Source organism: Pleurodeles waltl, chromosome 5 (genome assembly GCF_031143425.1).
Source record: "Pleurodeles waltl isolate 20211129_DDA chromosome 5, aPleWal1.hap1.20221129, whole genome shotgun sequence".
Taxonomy (NCBI): domain Eukaryota; kingdom Metazoa; phylum Chordata; class Amphibia; order Caudata; family Salamandridae; genus Pleurodeles; species Pleurodeles waltl.
Window position 1 is genome coordinate 1,008,528,657 of NC_090444.1, and position 17,058 is coordinate 1,008,545,714.

The window sequence follows — 17,058 nt, forward strand, 5'->3', positions numbered from 1 at the left end:
AAGTCTTAGGGATGTCCGTTATCATTTGCTTTGAATTAGTTAAAAGTAAATCCAAGTTATGGCCTGCTATGTGTTGTGGTACCCCTAACATTTCCAAAGAAGCATGTACTTGACTCACCTCTTGACTCACCTCAGCGACCGATACATACTCCCCATGATGGTTAAAAACACCTAATAGAAGCTCATTTTCAGTCGTAAGAATGTACGGCGCCAAGCGTTCAACTTGCTTAAGGCTGCAAACTTTCTTAGGACCTGGCAGTGGTAGACTAATGCTCCTTTCCATGATTCATAAGTTGGAGTACCCATCGTGAACACACACATCTCTAAACGCTCTGAAAGGTGCATATCAATGATTGAACCTTCAGAGGTTTAGAGAAAGCGATAGCTACTCTGCCTCTTCTGTATTCAATCTGACCACCTTATATTTTTCTGGTTAGGTGATGGGAATAATTAGAAGGGCCCAGGCATGAAGCCATATTTCTGTAATGACACAAATGTCAGGATTTGGGGAGGACAACAAGTCCTATCGCTCTAATACATGTTTGGGAATAGCTCTAGCTTTGCAATAAAGCCCTAAAATGTGTTAGTAATTTCCATTAAGAGCCTGCTTCTGTACAGACTCTATTAGTAATTTCTCCTCTGGCTCAGCCCTATAAGCAGTACAATTTCAAACACACTTATAGCTGTCAATCTCATTGTGTTTCATTCCTGCACAAGAAGAGCCACAACTATAGTAGGAAAACGGACCCTCCAAGGAGAAGGAAGTGTGATTAATACATTGTTTAGTTGTAACCCCTTCAGAGCCATCATTCCGCCCAATCCTGCATAGCCCCTCACCTGTATGGAGCTACCTAGTCCTGGGACTGGCAAAAAAAAGTTGCATTGGTTGTGAAGACTGGCAGCATTCGGGCATGGATCGACACAGACAAGCTTGTCTTAGGCGCTCCTTTGGCTAACAATTGGTGCATCCACTGCGCATCGTTTCTTCCAGGTGGCTTAAGGAGTCCCTGCTAACTTCTACCAAGCAGTGTAACACTAGACCTCTGACTGCACCAAAATGGCAGCCATAACTTTTCCCCGTAGAGTAATTGCTGCTCTTGCTCTCTCTGCATACCTGGTAAAAGCAGGGGTGGATCAGAGAGTGGAGCCAGTCAAGAGAAATAGCATTGAGGATTATATAATAATAGCCCCTTACACTGTCCCTGTTCCAGGTTTTAAACTATACCCTACAACTCCCTCCATAAAGGTTCCACTAAGATTCCAAAAGCACAATTCCTAATGCACAGTAAAATCACAGCAAATTCAAAATGTCATCAATTATCTTGTTAAAAATACTTAAAAAGTGCTGCTGCTTCTCTTTCTAGGATTACTTTCCCTCTTACGGTTCCTTCTTCTTCCCTCCTGTTTGCTGAGAGTTGTTTTGGTGGCTTTAGGACTCTGTGCACTTTAACACTTCTAAATAGTGCTTCTGCTCATCCTTTAAGACTTGATTACATTTACATACATCTAATAAAGTCTAATTTTAAGTCGCAATTCTAAAAATGACACTTTTAGAAAGTTGGCATTTTCTTGTCCCTGCCATTTTGTGCAAAAAGCGAAAGGGGAGGGGGAGTAGGTGTTGAGAGGATATGCCATCCTACCAGGGTGGGGGGGATGGGTGGAGGCAGAGCTGTTCCCTGCCCTGCCCACTTACATTTCAAGGGGTGCCTCAAGCACACTAACAAAGGAACTTGATACTAGCCTTTTGTCATTCTAGACCACTTGGAGCCTGGGCTAGGAAGGACATTTCCAGAACCAGATGTGGTGGAAGTCTAGAAGTTTCCCCCACTTCAAAGGTTGGCACAAGGTATAAAGATTGGACCCTCAGACTCTTCGGTACACGTCTGAACCTGGGGAGGACCCCCAGAAGCGTGTGGAATACATGTGCTGGGTGTATGTGAGTGGTACAATACAGGGCTGACTGGGGGAATATGAGACGAGAAGGTAGAGGAATACCCCCCAGAGAGATGTATGTATGGAAGAGAGAGCCAGGCTCTTCCATACAAATCAAATGGAGCTCTTTTATTCGGAGAGAGGTCACTGGGATGGGGGGCCGGGAATATCTCTGGAAGGAGATAGGGCTGGCCAGAGAAGCTGCAGATTTAGGGAAGTAAGTTTTCTATTGTTCCCTACTAAATGTTGTTCTCAAGGTCATCTCACATTCTTCCCAGGAGAAGAGCTAGGAACCTGCTTGTTAGTGACTAACATGAGTTTCTTTTAATCCACCTATTTCATGTCAGTGTGGTGCATTATTGGAAACCTATAAAAGAACACCAACATTTAAATGAATGTTCCATTATGTGTTTCAATAGCTCAGATGACAAAGCTCTAGTCCGTTTGCATTACGAACTTCACTTAGAATATTTTTGATGTTCGCTCTACATTTGCTTTAAGTATATATTGGACTTCAGTGAGTTCTTCAAGTGTTTAATTTTTTTCTTCGTCACAGTGATCCTCTACTCATATGTATAAAAGTAAAATATAATTTCATTAGTTGCCGGCTCTTTATTCTGATGTCATGTTAAAAAGGTCATTCAATGTTTAGACAGTAATGGAATAAGTCTTGTATTAACAGTCTTTCGCACTGCTGGGAATGTATAGAAAACATCCTAGATGGAAAACAGTTGTTATAGGTGACCAACTTTTTTTTAAGACAGCAACTTTATCACTTAGTAGTGGGGTATGTGCACTAGTTGTTTTATTTTCATTTTGGAGGTAATTTCTTTACTTGCTTGTTTTTGTTTTCCTTTTTCAACCCAGATGCAGTTCCAGGCCGAGAGTCGTTCTGGAGGCTGTTCACACTACCAAAGATTCTGTTTATTTGCCTTCTTATAACCTCAATGAGCTCATGCATGGGCTTTCTGGATCCAACTGTGTCCCTTTTTGTCACAGAAAAGGTAAGCCGCAAACTGCCTGCAACCCTATTTGTCTATGTGCCTTCTGCACTCACAAGACCATTTTGCTGTTTCCGGGGCTCCTGTACAAGCCTAGTCATGTGGTGCTAAGCCTCCCCAGAACTCGCAAGAATGATAGCTGTATACTTTAGCTCCGTGCCTTCTTAATTCTAAGGAGACTAACCACAAGCACCAAATAGGTCTTTCAGTGACTTTTAACATTCCAAGTTGATTTGGAGTTGATTAGCGTTACCCTGCTCTGGCTTTTTTGGAATGTTCCACCTTTTGATTGCTATTGTAGGGTGCTCACATTTACAATGAAAAAACTCCCTGAGTGAGTCTGTTCAGTAATTCCATTTCCTAGTGGCCCCTTACCACCACCTCTGTACTCTTGTGTTGTTTTGGCATTTCAAGGTTCAAAGTTTATTTAAGTGCGTAGTTGATAAAAAACAATGCATCATACATACATTTTAAGATACATTCATTTTAAGAAACTCCCCATTCCAGTCTAAAAATGTACTTTTTGGTATGTACGTGCATTCCAGCATCTCTAACCGTACGTTTCCTAGTGTATATTACATGGGAAAGATAGTGTTGTTTAATGTCTGTTGCTGGCATTGACCTCCTATTTAACCCCTTCTGTGCCGCGGACGTAGTGGTTACGTCCTGCGGCACAGTGCTGCTGTGCCGAGGACGTAACCACTACGTCCTCGGCACACAGCCCAGAGGGAGCGCTCTCGCTCCCTCTGTGTGCTTCCCCCCACCCCCCCAAAGTCAGGGATGGAAGGGGAAGCCCTTCCCCTCCCACCCCCGACCCCCCCAACCCCTGCTGTGACGTCAGCGCGCGAGCGCGCGCTGATTAGTCACAGGGTCTCACCATTCGCCCCAGCGCGATTGAAAGAGAAATGCTTATGCATTTCTCTTTCAATCCCATGGGGGAGGCCCCGAGAGGCTTCAAAGGGAAGGAAATGTATTTCCTTCCCTTTGAAGTCTCTCACAGGGTTTTAAAAGCCGGATTGTTTGCAATCCGGCTTTTGAAACCCCACTAAACACCAGGGATTTTTTTTTTTTGAATGAAACTGTCAAAAGGGAGCGACCCCTTGGGCAAGGGTCGCTCCCAGAGGGGGCATTTTTTTAGGAAGGCCTTTTCTGCCCCCCCTGGGGGCAGATTTGCCTATTATTAGGCCGATCTGCCCCCAGGGGGGGCAGAAACCTCTAGGCACCAGGGAGCTTTTTTTTTCTTTCTTTTTTTTTGTGAAATTTTCTTTTTTTTTTAGGTGGGGAGCGACCTTAGGGGGCAATATATATTTAGGCCATTTCTGCCCCCCTTGGGGGCAGATTGGCCTATTTTGATGAGGCCAATCTGCCCCCAAGGGGGGCAGAAACCATTAGACACCAGGGAGTTTTTTTTTCCGCGAATTTTACGCAACGGGATCGACCCCTTGGGCAAGGGTCGCTCCCAGGGGGGGCATTCCCATTTTTTTGGGAAGGCCTTTTCTGCCCCCCCTGGGGGCAGATCGGCCTATTATTAGGCCGATCTGCCCCCAGGGGGGGGCAGAAACCTCTAGGCACCAGGGATCATTTCTTTTTTTTTTTCTTTTTGTTATGTTTTCTTTTTTTTTTTTTTAGGTGGGGAGCGACCCCTTAGGCAAGGGTCGCTCCCCTAGGGAACAAATTATATTTAGGCCATTTCTGCCCCCCTTGGGGGCAGATTGGCCTATTTTGATGAGGCCAATCTGCCCCCAAGGGGGGCAGAAACCATTAGACGCCAGGGAGGTTTTTTTTTTTTGCGTGAATTTCACGCAAGGGTCGCTCCCTGGGGGGGGGGGATTATTTTAGGCCATTTCTGCCCCCCTGGGGGGTAGATCAGCCTATTTTGATTCGGCTGATCTGCCCCCAAGGGGGGCAGAAACCACTAGGCACCAGGGATTTTTTTGTTTTTTTGTTTTACAAATGGGGAGCGACCCCTTGGACAAGGGTCGCTCCCCTGGAGGGGCAAAATGTATTTAGGCCATTTCTGCCCGCTTTGGGGGCAGATCGGCCGATTTTAGGTCAATCTGCCCCCAAGGGGGGCAGAAACCACTAGGCACCAGGGATCTTTTTTTTGCGCCGTCACGCAAGGGGAGCGACCTTGTAGGCAAGGGTCGCTCCCTGGGGGGGGGGGAGGAAGGGCGTCAAAATTATTTTAGGCCATCTCTGCCCCCCCTGGGGGCAGATCGGCCTATTGGTATAAGGCCGATCTACCCCCAGGGGGTTTTTTTAGAGATGGGGAGCGACCCATCAGACAAGGGTCGCTCCCCTGGGGGGCAAACTGTGTTTAGACCATTTCTGCCCCCCTTGGGGGCAGATTGGTCGATTTTAGGTCAATCTGCCCCCAAGGGGGCAGAAACCACTAGGCACCGGGGATTTGTTTTTTGGCGCCAATGTCACGCAGGGGGAGCGACCCCGTAGGCAAGGGTCGCTCCGGGGGGGGGGGGGGGGAGAAGGTTGGGGGGGCAAATTTATTTTAGGCCATTTCTGCCTCCCCTGGGGGCAGATCGGCCTATTATTAGGCCGATCTGCCCCCAGGCGGGGCAGAAACCTCTTGTTGCCAGGGCAATTTTTTTTTTTGTGTTTTTTTTTTTTTTGTATGTTTGTTTTTTTAGAGATGGGGAGCGACCCATCAGGCAAGGGTCGCTCCCCTGGGGGGCAAACTGTATTTAGACCATTTCTGCCCCCCTTGGGGGCAGATTAGTCGATTTTAGGTCAATCTGCCCCCAATGGGGCAGAAACCACTAGGCACCGGGAATTTGTTTTTTTGGCGCCAATGTCACGCAGGGGGAGCGACCCCATAGGCGAGGGTCGCTCCTGGTGGGTGGGTGTTGGGGATGCAAATTTATTTTAGGCCATTTCTGCCCCCCCTGGGGGCAGATCGGCCTATTAGGCCGATCTGCCCCCAGGGGGGGGGCAGAAACCTCTAGGCGCCAGGGCAATTTTTTTTTGTGTGTTTTTTTTTTTGTATGTTTGTTTTTTTAGAGATGGGGAGCGACCCATCAGACAAGGGTCGCTCCCCTGGGGGGCAAACTGTGTTTAGACCATTTCTGCCCCCCTTGGGGGCAGATTGGTTTATTTTAGGTCAATCTGCCCCCAAGGGGGCAGAAACCACTAGGCACGGGGGATTTGTTTTTTGGCGCCAATGTCACGCAGGGGGAGCGACCCCGTAGGCAAGGGTCGCTCCCGGGGGGGGGAGAAGGTTGGGGGAGCAAATTTATTTTAGGCCATTTCTGCCCCCCCTGGGGGCAGATCGGCCTATTATTAGGCCGATCTGCCCCCAGGGGGGGCAGAAACCTCTTGTTGCCAGGGCAATTTTTTTTTTTGTGTTTTTTTTTTTTTTGTATGTTTGTTTTTTTAGAGATGGGGAGCGACCCATCAGGCAAGGGTCGCTCTCCTGGGGGGCAAACTGTGTTTAGACCATTTCTGCCCCCCTTGGGGGCAGATTGGTCGATTTTAGGTCAATCTGCCCCCAAGGGGGCAGAAACCACTAGGCACCGGGGATTTGTTTTTTGGCGCCAATGTCACGCAGGGGGAGCGACCCCGTAGGCAAGGGTCGCTCCCGGGGGGGGGGGGGGGAGAAGGTTGGGGGGGCAAATTTATTTTAGGCCATTTCTGCCTCCCCTGGGGGCAGATCGGCCTATTATTAGGCCGATCTGCCCCCGGGGGGGCAGAAACCTCTTGTTGCCAGGGCAAATTTTTTTTTTGTGTTTTTTTTTTTTTGTATGTTTGTTTTTTTAGAGATGGGGAGCGACCCATCAGGCAAGGGTCGCTCCCCTGGGGGGCAAACTGTATTTAGACCATTTCTGCCCCCCTTGGGGGCAGATTGGTCGATTTTAGGTCAATCTGCCCCCAATGGGGCAGAAACCACTAGGCACCGGGGATTTGTTTTTTTGGCGCCAATGTCACGCAGGGGGAGCGACCCCATAGGCGAGGGTCGCTCCTGGTGGGTGGGGGTTGGGGATGCAAATTTATTTTAGGCCATTTCTGCCCCCCCTGGGGGCAGATCGGCCTATTAGGCCGATCTGCCACCAGGGGGGGGGCAGAAACCTCTAGGCGCCAGGGCAATTTTTTTTTGTGTGTTTTTTTTTTGTATGTTTGTTTTTTTAGAGATGGGGAGCGACCCATCAGACAAGGGTCGCTCCCCTGGGGGGCAAACTGTGTTTAGACCATTTCTGCCCCCCTTGGGGGCAGATTGGTCGATTTTAGGTCAATCTGCCCCCAAGGGGGCAGAAACCACTAGGCACCGGGGATTTGTTTTTTGGCGCCAATGTCACGCAGGGGGAGCGACCCCGTAGGCAAGGGTCGCTCCCGGGGGGGGGGAGAAGGTTGGCGGAGCAAATTTATTTTAGGCCATTTCTGCCCCCCCTGGGGGCAGATCGGCCTATTATTAGGCCGATCTGCCCCCAGGGGGGGCAGAAACCTCTTGTTGCCAGGGCAATTTTTTTTTGTGTGTTTTTTTTTTTTTTGTATGTTTGTTTTTTTAGAGATGGGGAGCGACCCATCAGGCAAGGGTCGCTCTCCTGGGGGGCAAACTGTATTTAGACCATTTCTGCCCCCCTTGGGGGCAGATTGGTCAATTTTAGGTCAATCTGCCCCAAGGGGGCAGAAACCACTAGGCACCGGGGATTCGTTTTTTGGCGCCAATGTCACGCAGGGGGAGCGACCCCGTAGGCGAATTTATTTTAGGGCATTTCCCCCCCCCCCCCCCGGGGCCGGCTGACCTAGAGGCCAAAATTCACAGGTAGGCACTTTGCAAAAAACACCTCTGTTTTCTGTGAAAAAATATGTTGTGTCCACATTGTGTTTTGGGCCATTTCCTTTCGTGGGCGCTAGGCCTACCCACACAAGTGAGGTACCATTTTTATGGAGAGACTTAGGGGAACGCTGGGTGGAAGGAAATTTGTGGCTCCTCTCAGATTCCAGAACTTCCTGTCACCGAAATGAGAGGAAAAAGTGTTTTTTGGCCAAATTTTGATGTTTGCAAAGGATTCTGGGTAACAGAACGTGGTCAGAGCCCCGCAAATCACCCCATCTTGGATTCCCCTAGGTCTCTAGTTTTCAAAAATGCACTGGTTTGCTAGGTTTCCCCAGGTGCCAGCTGAGCTAGAGGCCAAAATCCACAGGTAGGCATGGTTTTCTATTAAAAAATGTGATGTGTCCACATTGTGTTTTGGGCCATTTCCTGTCGCGAGCGCTAGGCCTACCCACACAAGTGAGGTATCATTTTTATCGGGAGACGTGGGGGAATGCTGGGTGGAAGGAAATTTGTGGCTCCTCTCAGATTCCAGAACTTTCGGCCACAGAAATGTGAGGAACATGTGTTTTTTTAGCCAACTTTTGAGTTTTGCAAAGGATTCTGGGTAACAGAACCTGGTCCGACCCACACAAATCACCCCATCTTGGATTCCCCTAGGTCTCTAGTTTTCAGAAATGCACAGGTTTGGTAGGTTTCCCTAGGTGGCGGCTGAGCTAGAGGCCAAAATCTACAGGTAGGCACTTTGCTAAAAACAGGTCTGTTTTCTGTGATGTGTCCACGTTGCGATTTGGGGCGTTTCCTGTCGCGGGCGCTAGGCCTACCCACACAAGTGAGGTATCATTTTTATTGGGAGACGTGGGGGAACGCTGGGTGGAAGGAAATTTGTGGCTCCTCTCAGATTCCAGAACTTTCTGCCACAGAAATGTGAGGAACATGTGTTTTTTTAGCCAAATTTTGAGGTTTGCGAAGGATTCTGGGTAACAGAACCTGGTCCGAGCCACACAAGTCACCCCATCTTGGATTCCCCTAGGTCTCTAGTTTTCAGAAATGCACAGGTTTGGTAGGTTTCCCTAGGTGGCGGCTGAGCTACAGGCCAAAATCTACAGGTAGGCACTTTGCAAAAAACACCTCTGTTTTCCTTCAAAAATTTGGCTGTGTCCACGTTGCGCTTTGGGGCGTTTCCTGTCGCGGGCGCTAGGCCTACCCACACAAGTGAGGTATCATTTTTATCGGGAGACGTGGGGGAACGCTGGGTGGAAGGAAATTAGTGGCTCCTCTCAGATGCTAGAACTTTCTGCCACAGAAATGTGAGGAACATGTGTTTTTTTAGCCAAATTGTGAGGTTTGCAAAGGATTCTGGGTAACAGAACCTGGTCCGAGCCACACAAGTCACCCCTTCTTGGATTCCCCTAGGTCTCTAGTTTTCAGAAATGCACAGGTTTGGTAGGTTTCCGAGGTGGCGGCTGAGCTACAGGCCAAATCTACAGGTAGGCACTTTGCAAAAAACACCTCTGTTTTCCTTCAAAAATCTGGCTGTGTCCACGTTGCGCTTTGGGGCGTTTCCTGTCGCGGGCGCTAGGCCTACCCACACAAGTGATGTATCATTTTTATCGGGAGACGTGGGGGAACGCTGGGTGGAAGGAAATTTGTGGCTCCTCTCAGATTCCAGAACTTTCTGCCACAGAAATGTGAGGAACATGTGTTTTTTTAGCCAAATTTTGAGGTTTGCGAAGGATTCTGGGTAACAGAACCTGGTCCGAGCCACACAAGTCACCCCATCTTGGATTCCCCTAGGTCTCTAGTTTTCAGAAATGCACAGGTTTGGTAGGTTTCCCTAGGTGGCGGCTGAGCTACAGGCCAAAATCTACAGGTAGGCACTTTGCAAAAAAACCTCTGTTTTCCTTCAAAAATTTGGCTGTGTCCACGTTGCGCTTTGAGGCGTTTCCTGTTGCGGGCGCTAGGCCTACCCACACAAGTGAGGTATCATTTTTATCGGGAGACGTGGGGGAACGCTGGGTGGAAGATAATTTGTGGCTCCTCTCAGATGCTAGAACTTTCTGCCACAGAAATGTGAGGAACATGTGTTTTTTTTAGCCAAATTGTGAGGTTTGCAAAGGATTCTGGGTAACAGAACCTGGTCCGAGCTACACAAGTCACCCCATCTTGGATTCCCCTAGGTCTTTAGTTTTCAGAAATGCACAGGTTTGGTAGGTTTCCCTAGGTGGCGGCTGAGCTACAGGCCAAAATCTACAGGTAGGCACTTTGCAAAAAACACCTCTGTTTTCCTTCAAAAATCTGGCTGTGTCCACGTTGCGCTTTGGGGCGTTTCCTGTCGCGGGCGCTAGGCCTACCCACACAAGTGATGTATCATTTTTATCGGGAGACGTGGGGGAACGCTGGGTGGAAGGAAATTTGTGGCTCCTCTCAGATTCCAGAACTTTCTGCCACAGAAATGTGAGGAACATGTGTTTTTTTAGCCAAATTTTGAGGTTTGCAAAGGATTCTGGGTAATAGAACCTGGTCCGAGCCACACAAGTCACCCCATCCTGGATTCCCCTAGGTCTCTATTTTTCAGAAATGCACAGGTTTGGTAGGTTTCCCTAGGTGGCGGCTGAGCTACAGGCCAAAATCTACAGGTAGGCACTTTGCAAAAAACACCTCTGTTTTCCTTCAAAAATTTGGATGTGTCCACGTTGCGCTTTGGGGCGTTTCCTGTCGCAGGCGCTAGGCCTACCCACACAAGTGAGGTATCATTTTTATCGGGAGACATGGGGGAACGCTGGGTGGAAGGAAATTTGTGGCTCCTCTCAGATTCCAGACTTTTCTGCCACAGAAATGTGAGGAACATGTGTTTTTTTAGCCACATTTTGAGGTTTGCAAAGGATTCTGGGTAACAGAACCTGGTCCGAGCCACACAAGTCACCCCAGCTTGGATTCCCCTAGGTCTCTAGTTTTCAGAAATGCACAGGTTTGGTAGGTTTCCCTAGGTGGCGGCTGAGCTACAGGCCAAAATCTACAGGTAGGCACTTTGCAAAAAACACCTCTGTTTTCCTTCAAAAATTTGGATGTGTCCACGTTGCGCTTTGGGGCGTTTCCTGTCGCGGGCGCTAGGCCTACCCACACAAGTGAGGTATCATTTTTATCGGGAGACGTGGGGGAACGCTGGGTGGAAGGAAATTTGTGGCTCCTCTCAGATTCCAGAACTTTCTGCCACAGAAATGTGAGGAACATGTGTTTTTTTTAGCCAAATTGTGAGGTTTGCGAAGGATTCTGGGTAACAGAACCTGGTCCGAGCCACACAAGTCACCCCATCTTGGATTCCCCTAGGTCTCTAGTTTTCAGAAATGCACAGGTTTGGTTGGTTTCCCTAGGTGGCGGCTGAGCTACAGGCCAAAATCTACAGGTAGGCACTTTGCAAAAAACACCTCTGTTTTCCTTCAAAAATTTGGCTGTGTCCACATTGCGCTTTGTGGCGTTTCCTGTCGCGGGCGCTAGGCCTACCCACACAAGTGAGGTATCATTTTTATCGGGAGACGTGGGGGAACGCTGGGTGGAAGATAATTTGTGGCTCCTCTCAGATGCTAGAACTTTCTGCCACAGAAATGTGAGGAACATGTGTTTTTTTAGCCAAATTGTGAGGTTTGCAAAGGATTCTGGGTAACAGAACCTGGTCCGAGCTACACAAGTCACCCCATCTTGGATTCCCCTAGGTCTTTAGTTTTCAGAAATGCACAGGTTTGGTAGGTTTCCCTAGGTGGCGGCTGAGCTACAGGCCAAAATCTACAGGTAGGCACTTTGCAAAAAACACCTCTGTTTTCCTTCAAAAATCTGGCTGTGTCCACGTTGCGCTTTGGGGCGTTTCCTGTCGCGGGCGCTAGGCCTACCCACACAAGTGATGTATCATTTTTATCGGGAGACGTGGGGGAACGCTGGGTGGAAGGAAATTTGTGGCTCCTCTCAGATTCCAGAACTTTCTGCCACAGAAATGTGAGGAACATGTGTTTTTTTTAGCCAAATTTTGAGGTTTGCAAAGGATTCTGGGTAATAGAACCTGGTCCGAGCCACACAAGTCACCCCATCCTGGATTCCCCTAGGTCTCTATTTTTCAGAAATGCACAGGTTTGGTAGGTTTCCCTAGGTGGCGGCTGAGCTACAGGCCAAAATCTACAGGTAGGCACTTTGCAAAAAACACCTCTGTTTTCCTTCAAAAATTTGGATGTGTCCACGTTGCGCTTTGGGGCGTTTCCTGTCGCAGGCGCTAGGCCTACCCACACAAGTGAGGTATCATTTTATCGGGAGACATGGGGGAACGCTGGGTGGAAGGAAATTTGTGGCTCCTCTCAGATTCCAGACTTTTCTGCCACAGAAATGTGAGGAACATGTGTTTTTTTAGCCACATTTTGAGGTTTGCAAAGGATTCTGGGTAACAGAACCTGGTCCGAGCCACACAAGTCACCCCAGCTTGGATTCCCCTAGGTCTCTAGTTTTCAGAAATGCACAGGTTTGGTAGGTTTCCCTAGGTGGCGGCTGAGCTACAGGCCAAAATCTACAGGTAGGCACTTTGCAAAAAACACCTCTGTTTTCCTTCAAAAATTTGGATGTGTCCACGTTGCGCTTTGGGGCGTTTCCTGTCGCGGGCGCTAGGCCTACCCACACAAGTGAGGTATCATTTTTATCGGGAGACGTGGGGGAACGCTGGGTGGAAGGAAATTTGTGGCTCCTCTCAGATTCCAGAACTTTCTGCCACAGAAATGTGAGGAACATGTGTTTTTTAGCCAAATTGTGAGGTTTGCGAAGGATTCTGGGTAACAGAACCTGGTCCGAGCCACACAAGTCACCCCATCTTGGATTCCCCTAGGTCTCTAGTTTTCAGAAATGCACAGGTTTGGTTGGTTTCCCTAGGTGGCGGCTGAGCTACAGGCCAAAATCTACAGGTAGGCACTTTGCAAAAAACACCTCTGTTTTCCTTCAAAAATTTGGCTGTGTCCACATTGCGCTTTGTGGTGTTTCCTGTCGCGGGCGCTAGGCCTACCACACAAGTGAGGAATCATTTTTATCGGGAGACGTGGGGAACGCTGGGTGGAAGGAAATTTGTGGCTCCTCTCAGATTCTAGAACTTTCTGCCACAGAAATGTGAGGAACATGTGTTTTTTTAGCCAAATTGTGAGGTTTGCAAAGGATTCTGGGTAACAGAACCTGGTCCGAGCCACACAAGTCACCCATCTTGGATTCCCCTAGGTCTCTAGTTTTCAGAAATGCACAGGTTTGGTAGGTTTCCCTAGGTGGCGGCTGAGCTACAGGCCAAAATCTACAGGTAGGCACTTTGCAAAAAACACCTCTGTTTTCCTTCAAAAATTTGTCTGTGTCCACGTTGCACTTTGGGGCGTTTCCTGTTGCGGGCGCTAGGCCTACCCACACAAGTGAGGTATCATTTTTATCGGGAGACGTGGGGGAACGCTGGGTGGAAGGAAATTTGTGGCTCCTCTCAGATTCTAGAGTTTTCTGCCACAGAAATGTGAGGAACATGTGTTTTTTTAGCCAAATTTTGAGGTTTGCAAAGGATTCTGGGTAACAGAACCTGGTCCGAACCACACAAGTCACCCCATCTTGGATTCCCCTAGGTCTCTAGTTTTCAGAAATGCACAGGTTTGGTAGGTTTCCCTAGGTGGCGGCTGAGCTACAGGCCAAAATCTACAGGTAGGCACTTTGCAAAAAACACCTCTGTTTTCCTTCAAATATTTGGCTGTGTCCACGTTGCACTTTGGGGCGTTTCCTGTCGCGGGCGCTAGGCCTACCCACACAAGTGAGGTATCATTTTTATCGGGAGACGTGGGGGAACGCTGGGTGGAAGGAAATTTGTGGCTCCTCTCAGATTCGAGAACTTTCTGCCACAGAAATGTGAGGAACATGTGTTTTTTTTAGCCAAATTTTGAGGTTTGCAAAGGATTCTGGGTAACAGAACCTGGTCCGAACCACACAAGTCACCCCATCTTGGATTCCCCTAGGTCTCTAGTTTTCAGAAATGCACAGGTTTGGTAGGTTTCCCTAGGTGGCGGCTGAGCTACAGGCCAAAATCTACAGGTAGGCACTTTGCAAAAAACACCTCTGTTTTCCTTCAAAAATTTGGCTGTGTCCACGTTGCGCTTTGGGGCGTTTCCTGTTGCGGGCGCTAGGCCTACCCACACAAGTGAGGTATCATTTTTATCGGGAGACGTGGGGGAACGCTGGATGGAAGGAAATTTGTGGCTCCTCTCAGATTCTAGAACTTTCTGCCACAGAAATGTGAGGAACATGTGTTTTTTTAGCCAAATTTTGAGGTTTGCAAAGGATTCTGGGTAACAGAACCTGGTCCGAACCACACAAGTCACCCCATCTTGGATTCCCCTAGGTCTCTAGTTTTCAGAAATGCACAGGTTTGGTAGGTTTCCCTAGGTGGCGGCTGAGCTACAGGCCAAATTCTACAGGTAGGCACTTTGCAAAAAACACCTCTGTTTGCCTTCAAATATTTGGCTGTGTCCACGTTGCACTTTGGGGCGTTTCCTGTCGCGGGCGCTAGGCCTACCCATACAAGTGAGGTATCATTTTTATCGGGAGACGTGGGGGAACGCTGGGTGGAAGGAAATTTGTGGCTCCTCTCAGATTCCAGAACTTTCTGCCACAGAAATGTGAGGAACATATGTTTTTTTAAGCAGAATTTTGAGGTTTGCAAAGGATTCTGGGTAACAGAACCTGGTCCCAGCCACACAAGTCACCCCATCTTGGATTCCCCTAGGTCTCTAGTTTTCAGAAATGCACAGGTTTGGTAGGTTTCCCTAGGTGGCGGCTGAGCTACAGACCAAAATCTACAGGTAGGCACTTTGCAAAAAACACCTCTGTTTTCCTTCAAAAATTTGACTGTGTCCACGTTGCGCTTTGGGGCGTTTCCTGTCGCGGGCGCTAGGCCTACCCACACAAGTGAGGTATCATTTTTATCGGGAGACGTGGGGGAAGGCTGGGTGGAAGGAAATTTGTGGCTCCTCTCAGATTCTAGAACTTTCTGCCACAGAAATGTGAGGAACATGTGTTTTTTTAGCCAAATTTTGAGGTTTGCAAAGGATTCTGGGTAACAGAACCTGGTCCGAACCACACAAGTCACCCCATCTTGGATTCCCCTAGGTCTCTAGTTTTCAGAAATGCACAGGTTTGGTAGGTTTCCCTAGGTGGCGGCTGAGCTACAGGCCAAAATCTACAGGTAGGCACTTTGCAAAAAACACCTCTGTTTTACTTCAAAAATTTAGCTGTGTCCACGTTGCGCTTTGGGGCGTTTCCTGTCGCGGGCGCTAGGCCTACCCACACAAGTGAGGTATCATTTTTATCGGGAGATGTGGGGGAACGCTGGGTGGAAGGAAATTTGTGGCTCCTCTCAGATTCTAGAACTTTCTGCCACAGAAATGTGAGGAACATGTGTTTTTTTAGCCAAATTTTGAGGTTTGCAAAGGATTCTGGGTAACAGAACCTGGTCCGAGCCACACAAGTCACCCCATCTTGGATTCCCCTAGGTCTCTAGTTTACAGAAATGCACAGGTTTGGTAGGTTTCCCTAGGTGGCGGCTGAGCTACAGGCCAAAGTCTACAGGTAGGCACTTTGCAAAAAACACCTCTGTTTTCCTTCAAAAATTTGGCTGTGTCCACGTTGCGCTTTGGGGCGTTTCCTGTCGCGGGCACTAGGCCTACCCACACAAGTGAGGTATCATTTTTATCGGGAGACGTGGGGGAACGCTGGGTGGATGGAAATTTGTGGCTCCTCTCAGATTCTAGAACTTTCTGCCACAGAAATGTGAGGAACATGTGTTTTTTTAGCCAAATTTTGAGGTTTGCAAAGGATTCTGGGTAACAGAACCTGGTCCGAACCACACAAGTCACCCCATCTTGGATTCCCCTAGGTGTCTAGTTTTCAGAAATGCACAGGTTTGGTAGGTTTCCCTAGGTGGCGGCTGAGCTACAGGCCAAAATCTACAGGTAGGCACTTTGCAAAAAACACCTCTGTTTTACTTCAAAAATTTAGCTGTGTCCACGTTGCGCTTTGGGGCGTTTCCTGTCGCGGGCGCTAGGCCTACCCACACAAGTGAGGTATCATTTTTATCGGGAGATGTGGGGGAACGCTGGGTGGAAGGAAATTTGTGGCTCCTCTCAGATTCTAGAACTTTCTGCCACAGAAATGTGAGGAACATGTGTTTTTTTAGCCAAATTTTGAGGTTTGCAAAGGATTCTGGGTAACAGAACCTGGTCCGAGCAACACAAGTCACCCCATCTTGGATTCCCCTAGGTCTCTAGTTTTCCGAAATGCACAGGTTTGGTAGGTTTCCCTAGGTGGCGGCTGAGCTACAGGCCAAAGTCTACAGGTAGGCACTTTGCAAAAAACACCTCTCTTTTCCTTCAAAAATTTGGCTGTGTCCACGTTGCGCTTTGGGGCGTTTCCTGTCGCGGGCGCTAGGCCTACCCACACAAGTGAGGTATCATTTTTATCGGGAGACGTGGGGGAATGCTGGGTGGAAGGAAATTTGTGGCTCCTCTCAGATTCTAGAACTTTCTGCCACCGAAATGTGAGGAACATGTGTTTTTTTAGCCAAATTTTGAGGTTTGCAAAGGATTCTGGGTAACAGAACCTGGTCCGAGCCACACAAGTCACCCCATCTTGGATTCCCCTAGGTCTCTAGTTTTCAGAAATGCACAGGTTTGGTAGGTTTCCCTAGGTGGCGGCTGAGCTACAGGCCAAAATCTACAGGTAGGCACTTTGCAAAAAACACCTCTGTTTTCCTTCAAATATTTGGCTGTGTCCACGTTGCGCTTTGGGGCGTTTCATGTCGCGGGCGCTAGGCCTACCCACACAAGTGAGGTATCATTTTTATCGGGAGACGTGGGGGAACGCTGGGTGGAAGGAAATTTGTGGCTCCTCTCAGATTCTAGAACTTTCTGCCACAGAAATGTGAGGAACATGTGTTTTTTTTAGCCAAATTTTGAGGTTTGCAAAGGATTCTGGGTAACAGAACCTGGTCCGAGCCACACAAGTCAACCCCATCTTGGATTCCCCTAGGTCTCTAGTTTTCAGAAATGCACAGGTTTGGTAGGTTTCCCTAGGTGGCGGCTGAGCTACAGGCCAAAATCTACAGGTAGGCACTTCGCAAAAAACACCTCTGTTTTCCTTCAAAAATTTGGCTGTGTCCACATTGCCCTTTGGGGCGTTTCCTGTCGCGGGCGCTAGGCCTACCCACACAAGTGAGGTATCATTTTTATCGGGAGACGTGGGGGAACGCTGGGTGGAAGGAAATTTGTGGCTCCTCTCAGATTCTAGAACTTT

General features: G+C 48.5%; 1 protein-coding gene across 4 annotated transcripts in view; it reads left to right on the forward strand.

Annotated features, from left to right (window-relative positions):
* SLC18B1 (solute carrier family 18 member B1) overlaps positions 1-17,058 on the forward strand; it is a 615,369-nt gene that overhangs the window by 190,643 nt on the left and 407,668 nt on the right. For all 4 annotated transcript variants that reach the window (XM_069235175.1, XM_069235174.1, XM_069235177.1 and 1 more), the window contains exon 7: positions 2,800-2,936. In XM_069235175.1, coding sequence (XP_069091276.1) covers positions 2,800-2,936 — 137 coding nt within the window. The remainder of the gene's footprint in view (positions 1-2,799; positions 2,937-17,058) is intronic.